The 9,253-nt window shown below is 42.9% G+C and overlaps 1 protein-coding gene across 3 annotated transcripts in view; it reads left to right on the forward strand.

Moving 5' to 3' along the window:
• The window catches only part of LOC130174695 (neural cell adhesion molecule L1.1-like), a 51,969-nt gene extending 43,488 nt beyond the window's left edge, over positions 1-8,481 (forward strand). For 2 of the 3 annotated variants that reach the window (XM_056384798.1, XM_056384800.1), the window contains 5 exons: positions 27-176; positions 662-793; positions 914-986; positions 2,275-2,286; positions 3,299-8,481. In XM_056384798.1, coding sequence (XP_056240773.1) covers positions 27-176; positions 662-793; positions 914-986; positions 2,275-2,286; positions 3,299-3,557 — 626 coding nt within the window. In that variant the 3' untranslated portion in view covers positions 3,558-8,481. The remainder of the gene's footprint in view (positions 1-26; positions 177-661; positions 794-913; positions 987-2,274; positions 2,287-3,298) is intronic. The other variant, XM_056384799.1, reaches the window with a different exon arrangement.
• The last annotated feature ends 772 nt before the right edge of the window (positions 8,482-9,253 follow it).

The raw sequence follows: 9,253 nt of genomic DNA on the forward strand, positions 1-9,253 counted from the left end.
TGTGTGTGTGTGTGTGTTTGCTGCAGCCGGGGCCGAGTGGCAGCAGTCAGAGGTGGTGAACTCCACGCAGGGTTTCTATTCGCTGACAGGCCTCCAACCTGGGACTGAGTACCACCTGAAGATCAAGCATGGAAACGACACCCAGTGGGAGAATGTGACATGGACCGTGGGACCAGGTGTGAATGCTGCATCCTGCAAAATCAAACTCCTTAGAGATCAAGATGTTCCTCACAACAGTTGTCTCGAGTGTCCCAGTAATTCATAGGTAGTTGTGTGTATCTCTGTGGATACACTGCAGACAGGGACTGCTCGTGGGTAGTTCTTGATGTCTTGATTTTTGTCTGAGGGGGGTGCGTTAACAGCAATACTGTTTTCATTCACAAATTCCAGTCACTTTTATGGCAATGCTCAGGGTAGTTTACTATCAACAGAAGTCAACACTTCCTGTAAACATTCACATTAAAAGCTCACATATAAGGGAGTTTGCATTGACCCGGGGACGGGAGAAATAAGCCTCCAAATAAGTGCCTGGTTCTCTCTGGTCACTGCAACTATTTGAGAGTTTACAATAAGCAGATGAAGGAGTCCAGCAGCACCTGCATGAAGATCACTGGTGTTAATCCTGTACTTGTATTGCTGACGCTCTCTCTCCGTCTCTCAGTGCCGTCTGAGATGCCCGGCGGCTTCGCCACCCAGGGTTGGTTGATAGGACTCATCAGCGCCATTGTGCTGCTCGTGCTGATCCTGCTCATCCTCTGCCTCATCAAACGCAGCAGGGGCGGTAAATATGCAGGTAACAACACACTGATGTGCACAGCTAAATACACACACACACACACACACACACACACACAGTAACATACAGGCTCTAGTCTGTAGTCAAGAGTTTGACGTCAAGGTTTTTTCCCCACAGTGAAGGACAAGGAAGACAAGGAGGTGGACTCTGAAGCTCGGCCGATGAAAGATGAGACCTTTGGAGAGTACAGGTGGGTCTTCTCTCACTCCTAGTCATAGATGCCAAATTTTAAACACATGAACATTAATACAAAGTCTAAAAGCTGCGAAAACAGCGTCACATCAATATATAATATCAGGCCTCATCACCAGAGTTCAGGCTGATCCAAGAGCAGTGGGCTTTAGCTGTTTGACGTCTGGCAAAACATCCTCCAGCCAGTGTTAGAGACAGAGAATCTGTCAGAATATCTCCCTTTTAAAACTGAAATCATATCAAGTCGTCCCTCTCTGGAGTCAAACATAACGTCTACATGCTGTTTAAAAGTCTTAGTTGTGGTTTTAGCAGCTTGAGAGACGAGTCTGTTTCTGTGTTTGACTGAGTGAGAACCACAGCAGCATCTAAACGAACCACTGTGCGTTTACATGTAGGAGGAGCTGCTGTCTCACTCTGCATGTGATACAATACTCATGTTTCTGCTTTATGCAACATTTGACTCACAGTATCCAAATGAGGTCATCTATGTACACGGAAAGTGAAATTAATGTAAAAGCATCATGAAAGCAAAACATTTTTCAGGAGAACATGGGACGAGTGATGACGTGTCCCTGCAGAGCCAAACACAGACATTTAATTTCAGTCGGACTTTAAATGTACTGTATAAAGTAGCAGAAAATGGTAAAAGTACCGTAGTAAAGTACTTTAAAATTTAAAATAAACTTCAGCAAACTAAACTCCAGTTTCACAGCCACTGAACTCAGGCTTCTCTTTGCTGTAAAGTTGGTCATTTCAACATGGGAGTCTGAAGTCAACTGAAGAAGTGCAGTTTTTGGTTCTTCCAAGTTGGCTCCATTTTTCAGCCTCGGAGGTTGCCGCTTGGTTTCCTCTCTGCTGCGGACTCTCCTCTTCATCACAGAGCCGAGAGAGAAGAGCGCACTGCACAACACAAGAGCTACTGATTTGATTAACACTGATTAAAGCTCACACTGACACACCCACTGAAATCATGTTCCTCCTAATCCCACTCAGTTTCCTGCCTCTGGCCCTGTGCTGCTTCATGTCCTGTCCTGTAGGAACCTGAGGGGTTTCATTCCAAAATTAAACATTATTATTATTATTAGTCAATTTTGATATATTGTCAATATAAGAATAATTTTGTCATTTACACTTAGCTTATACAGTATGTTCAGGACACTATATCAACTTTATTTTGGAATGAAACCTCTAAATAACATTTTATTAAACGTTTGTAGTTGCTTGTTTGTCTCTAATGTTCCTCCTCTCCCTCACTATCCTGTCTTCCCTCACTGCTCTGCCTGCAGATCCCTGGAGAGGTGAGGACATCAACCTCCTTTATTAGCTCTTACATGCGTGTTTCATGTCTTGTGAATGTGTTGTGATGGTGTGTCATTAAATTTAGTTAAACCGATCACATAACGGTAACTTCATGGAGCTGGTTTTTGCTTTTTTGGGTTTTGTTGTTGTCATTTTTAGGCATGTTAAAGTTCCTCTCCAGACATGTTTTAAACTCTGTAAAAATCCTCTGCGATTACTAATATTTTGTTTAACGTGGTTTTCCAACATAAAAAACTGTGGCTGAAGCACATCTTCTCTTACTTCCTTATTGAGAAATCTGGATCAGGCCTTGTGCCCCGCCCACGACCACCGCTGCTGCTTGCTCCAGGTGGACAGGTGAAAGAGCAGAGAGTATAAAGATGGTCAGAGGCGGAAACATCAGAGAGACTCAGCCACATGTTTGAGCCTCAGTCAGACCCAGAGGAGTCTGTTGAGACCAGAATCAGAGACTAGCAGACGGATCAGAACAGTTAGAGTAGTTAGCATCTTTTATTTGTTTGTGTTGTTTGTTAGCTTGTGACTGGCAGTGGCTGACACAGTGGCTGGTTGTGCTAATGCTAACTTTGGCTCTCTGTACTGACAAGGTTTAAGGTGTATTTAGCCCCTCCCCCTGTCCCCACAAGTTGATAGGATCCTTAGGTTTGTGACTTATGAAACCCTGGCGGTCTGAATCTGTTTTCATCATTGTTATATCATGTCAGTGGTTCACTGCAGTTCAAGGTGGAAATACTTAGTCATGGTGTTGATGGATTATTTCACTCATGATATTTCCTATTATATAAAAAACATCATGTGGATGTTAACAAGATTAAACACTGGATTTACATCGGAGGGGATCTTTAAGCACTTTAGACCTTGAAGAGAAGAATGAAATTTGTTTTTTCACCCTGTACAAGATCTGTGGTGTTTTAAATTCTGTGTGAAATCAAGGATCAGTGTCTCAGCCTCCACTCAGCTGATCACTGACTGTCTCTGTCTGTCGTCTTCCAGTGATGGAGATGAGAAGCGCTCGGACAGCCACCCGTCTATCTGTGGGGAGAGTAAGCTGGGAAGTGACGACTCTCTGGCCGAATACGGAGACAGCGTGGACATCCAGTTCAACGAGGACGGCTCCTTCATCGGCCAGTACAGCGGCCGGGGGCCAGTTCCCCATGGCAACGAGAGCTCCGGTCCCGCCTCCCCCGTTAACGCAATCCCACCTCCCCCCATCGCTCCGTCCATGTCGAGCATCCTGAACCGGCCCAGCTAGACAAACACACACACACACACACTAACATCCACATTACAAACACACACACACACACACACACACACACACACACTAACAAACACATTACAAGAACACACACACACACACACACACACAAACACATACAGAATACCTGCCTGCAAAGAAAACACCAAGGGACAGACCACTCTTGACTCCACTGCCTGTAATGTTATAGTGTAAGAACACACACATACACACACACACACACACATACACACACACACACCCACACACACACACACACACACACACACACACACAGTCTCAGTACATTCCACAGGTTTATGCAGTGAAGCTGTTTACAGGATGTCTCATCTTTTCTACTCCAAGTTTACACACACACACACACACACACACACACACACACACACAACACACACACACACACACTCATACACCAAAACATACTAAATCAGCCCTTCACTCTTCTATACCTGAGAAAGACAAAGGGAGGTGGAAGGCAGGAGAGGAAGAAAGTGGCAGGTGTGATGAAGAGTGAGATGAAGAAAAGGGGGTAAAAAAAAGTAGTGGAAGTCGTTTCTTCGTTCATCTTTGACCAAAGTGTCTCCCACAAATTATATCACCCTGTACAAACATTTAAGTCTCATTCATTTCAAATCATATTCAGTTTTTTTATATAAACGTCACATTTTCAGTTATGTTTTTACTTTTTGTGCATCATTATTAAACATCACCACTGTGTGTCTTTGTTTCTGCTGTTTTCCAGCTGTTTCTATGTTTGTGTGCATGCGTCTGGGAATGATCCTGGTATTTGTTGATGTGTGTGCGGCTGTCAAACCTAAGATGCATGCCCCTCCCTGAGGCACTTATGAACTGTTTAGTTGATATTTAGCGTATGAGGTTAAGGAGTGACAGTGTTTGTGTGTGTGTGTGTGTGTGTGTGTGTGTGTGTGTGTGTGTGTGTGTGTGTGTGTGTGTGTGTGTCTGCGTGTGTGCGCTCGTTGTGTGATTGTTCATGCTCTCCATCCCTGCCTGTTGACCTGCAGTGATGAGAGATCTGTTGCCTTAAGAGAATCCAGTTGAGCCTCCTCTCCTCCATCTTTCTGTCCATCCATCTGTCCATTATCCATCGCTCCTCACACACTCATTCCTTCTCCATCATCCTCTGGTTCGCTCGGCAGGTGAACTGCAGGACCAGGGTGCTACGGTGGCCCTGAGAGCTCAACAAACTGCAGCTTAACTTAACACGTGCAAATAGAAGAAAACATCTTCACCAATTTGACATCATATGCACAGCGTCAAGAAAAAAGACGTCTTTAAAAATCTTGAAAAACAATTGACAGATATAAAGTGATATTTTTAAAAAAAATAATAATTTCAGTAATTTCCCAAAACAGCTGGACAGTTGTAGTTTTTAATCACATTACTCAAAGGTAAATGGTGCTTTTGTTTGGGACTATTTCCAGTGGCGGATTAATCCACGTTTGGTGCTCTCATTCGTGTTTGTGCGGCAGGACACTGTGTGGGGGATTGAAAACGCAACAGACAGTTTAACAGTTTCATTGACTTAATAGAAATTAGCTTAAATAATTACATTATTTGAATTGGTCGGCTAATAATTGACAAAATGGTAATGCTAGGTTAGCATCAAATATCTGCAATAAGATCTGAATCATGAAGTCGGGATGTAAAAATCCATTTCAGTTACTTTACCATGGCAACAAACAGAGCGTCCCTGGTGTGTCCAGGCAAGTTCATCACGTTTTAGTGTCCCCTGGAAACTGTTGTTTTGTAATTTACACAGTTTTTTTGCACAACTTGTAGCATGTCCATTTTAAATGCTGCACATGTCGTCACTGATGAAGGTGTTTTTGTTTTTTTTCATTTGTTTGTGTTTTGACTTTTCTCAAGCGTTTTCTTTAGTTGCACTGCGTTGAGCTTTCAGGTGGTGATGCTACGCTTGAGGCAGACCACTCCACTCAGTATCAGCCTTTCAAAGCGGAGCTATTGCAACAAGATGTTTTGACGCCATGCTTGAATGCCTGAAAAATCAAGTTGCACTTCTGTCAGAGCGCTGGTTTCGAATGCAGTCTGCCTCAGTATTTAAACACAGAGATGTAAACTCTGCAGAAACATGAGTTTTTATAAGAAAAGCTTTATTGAACAAAATAACTATAATGAAAGCAGTGACACCACGTGTCCTCCGACTGACTCTGTCATCGTGGTCGATTTAATCCTTCCATACGAATGCAACATCAAAGATCCGGCCAGAAGATGTCGCCATTCTGCTGCTTCACAGGGAACCATGTGTGAGCCGGTGCTTTGGAAAGCTTATCACTACCTTCAGGGCCACCACAGAATGTGTTCACAGACAGACGCTCCTATGCACACACAACACACACACACACACACACACACACACACACATACTGATGCATTCATAAAGTGGAAGCCTATGGAAACCACTTGGAGGGCCGGTCCTCTGTAGCAAAACCCTTTCGGACCCTCTGAGGGAGAGGGGGAGGATGGAGGATGGAGGATGGAGGAGGAGGAGGAGGAGTACAAGAAAAACGTGGGGAGGAGATAGAGTTGACGGAAATAGAGAAACTGACGTATCGTTCTCTGAATGTAAATAGAACCTTGAGATTGTCATTTTTTTTTATTTCCATTGCTTCTTTTATAAAATGATCAAATTGTACGTTTTTTTTTATTATCCGTTGCTCTTTTTGATTTTTGTACGGCAGCGCTCCAACGCTGCAGCATTTGTATCATACAATCCCACCCACCATCATTTCCTCTTAGGTTTTCCTTTTCGTGTCGCTTACCGTAGTAGCCCAGAGACATTTAGAGAAGACTAGAGTCCTAGTGAAAAACAACCACCCCTCCCTTCATCGACTTTCTTTATAGCGCTTAGAGATGCAGCAGATAATACTGATTATTAAAACGTCATGTCATAAATGTTAACATTTATACACCTCGCCAAGGCAGAGCTGTTTTAAAGGACGTGTGTGGCGAGATGTCTTCTGCAGCCCTGGATCAACCAATGCTGGAAAATCAATCTAAGTACCTAAGAGGGTTTATTTCGTTGCCTTGGAGCGACAGACGGGCTGCACTGCTGGTGCCGCTCATCGTGGCTCCAGTTATGCCAGACAAACTCAATCTGACAAAATATGTGAAGATGGATTAACCAACCAGGGATTTCTCACATGTTTGGACCCAGAGATAAAGTTTGTTTTTAATGTTTGTGGAGCAGAGAGAAACCCGCGAGACGAGCCTGATGAGCAGAGAGCAGAACCTCTCATGTTGGTGTTGACTTTGTCTTATATTTTTCTTATCGTCAACAAATCCCATGAAAAGACTCAAACTAACAATGTGTTAGTTTGTGTGTCTCTCAACACTTTATGTCTTCCAAACACAAGCCCATTCTTACTGAAGACCTCATTTTAATTTTTTTAAAAAGGCTTTCTGTCAAACAAACAGGAGGAAGTAGTGGGTTTGTTGGGGACTATTTTCAGCAGCGGAATAATCCACATTTGGTGCTCTAGTGAATATTTGGAGCAGCAACACGATGCGTGTGGGACTGAGTCAAAATCAACTACAATGTGTGGCTCATTAGTCACGTTTACATCCACATGTTGAGCAATTTTTGACCAAATCTCCAGAAAATTGGAAAAAGAAACACAAACTAATGAGCATTTTCATCCACCACCGTAGTTGGTGGAGCTAATTCTCCAGTTGGGTGCCATTAAAGCAGTGCAGAAGAAGAGGGAGCAGCAAGATCATGTAGATCAAGTGCTTAGCAAATTTCCAGCAAATTTCCAAATCAGGATTTTTTTTTTTTGTACACAAGCTGAAGGTTCAAATGAAAACAGCTGATTGGAAACATTTTATATTTTTTTGGGAAACAATGGAGCTGAATGGCACAGAGGAAGAACATAACAGGCTTTGGATACACACACAGTACTTGTTCGTGGTAGACATTTGTTGTAGGTTTTTTTTTTGTCATTACATGGGATTTGCCGACAATAAGAAAATATAGAAATATTTGAGAAAACCAAAGTGAACAACCTTGCTAACTGTCTGGGAAGAAAAATATACAGTTTGACATGTTTACAGTTGATGAATCTGGGGCGTGTCCCTTTCATTTTCATGAGTAAACGTACCATCCAACATTAACTAGCAGGATGTTAACCTTTCCTTGCGTCGTATTTTGTGTTGGAGTTGTACTTTGGTCTCTCAGACAGAAGCTTGAAGATGAAAACAGTCCTGTTTCGTTCATCTATAAATGTGATAATCCACAGTCCAACCTCAACTTGTTGCCTTGTTAAACGTCTCCCAGGCTTCGGCCCGGCTCATCTCCGTCTCTCTGCTCCGACACTGATGCTGACTGTTTGTATGACCCTGTCTGTCCGCCTGTCTCTGTTGCAGCCTTCTTTTATACATATAAACACATTGGGGAAAAAAAACAACATAAAAACTCGTTAAAAAAAAAAAAAGATAAAAAAAAAAATTTAGATTTAAATAATAATACTGCTAATGATAACAACAACAGTGCTTTTATCAGTTACGATGGCGTGGTCAGTATTGTCATCAGTAGCGATGATATGATCATTAAATAACAATGAAATCAGTATCACAGGATTTAGCAGGGAGATTACAGTGGTGGTGCGTGGGCGGCTGTGATATGTGTGTGTGTTGTGTGTGTGTATAAGAGGGAGGGAGGGAGGCTGGGGAGAAGTGGGGTTCCACACACACACATATATACACACACACATACATACATACAGCAGGGGGGAGGGGCGATGGGGGAGGGATGTACTGCAATATTGAGGTGTGCTGATGTTGTACCTGCTTGTTGCATTGTGCGCTGTTCTGTATCTGACAAACTAACCCCAGACTGTCAACTAATAAATAAACATGGACTACGCATATCCTGAACAGACCTCAACTGGTGGTTCGTTGCATCTGTGTGTGTGTGTGTGTGTGTGTGTGTGTGTGTGTGTGTGTGTGTGTGTGTGTGTGTGTGTGTGTGTGTGTGTGAGAGAGGCAAAGACAACACAAGTCATTATACTCAACTGTTTGAACAGTTAACACCCTCTGAAAATTTTGGGTTTGCTGACATCCAGTGGTTTCACCTGCTGCGATGATGTCATGTGCTTGAAAATATCAACCACAGAAAGCAGCAAAATACTTTAGTGACTCTTTAAACAGACTCATTACTCCCCACAAATGACTAAACTGACTTTTTTAATAAAATTGGTGGGTTGCCCCTTTAAGTTTTGTTTCGTAAACCTGCAATAACAGATTTTTTATGGCCACTTTGGGGCAGCAGAGACCAGGTGGGAATGGGACATTAATTTGCTGTATCATCACCAACAGCTGCTAATTTACACATCCAGCAGTTATGGAGCAACATGGTAATATATATGGAGTGGTGTTTGTGTCCAGTAGTCTCTCTCTTTTAGCTCTGTGTTTGGTCTCATGTTCACCAGCTGCTGTCTGACTGTGCATGTCTGCTGTTTGCCGCTGAGCAGGTGGTGTACACATACCTCATATTTATTTAAAGAGGCTCTTTCTGCAGCCAAACGTGGTTTCTTGCCGGGAGCAGGTGATTGTTGCATGACGAGAGTTTCAGCCATTGTTGTCTTTATGATACAAGAGGTTATAATAGCAGCTCTATGTGTACAGGGCAGATTGGAGGCTGCAGTGACTCA

Source organism: Seriola aureovittata, chromosome 9, assembly GCF_021018895.1.
Source record: "Seriola aureovittata isolate HTS-2021-v1 ecotype China chromosome 9, ASM2101889v1, whole genome shotgun sequence".
Lineage (NCBI taxonomy): Eukaryota > Metazoa > Chordata > Actinopteri > Carangiformes > Carangidae > Seriola > Seriola aureovittata.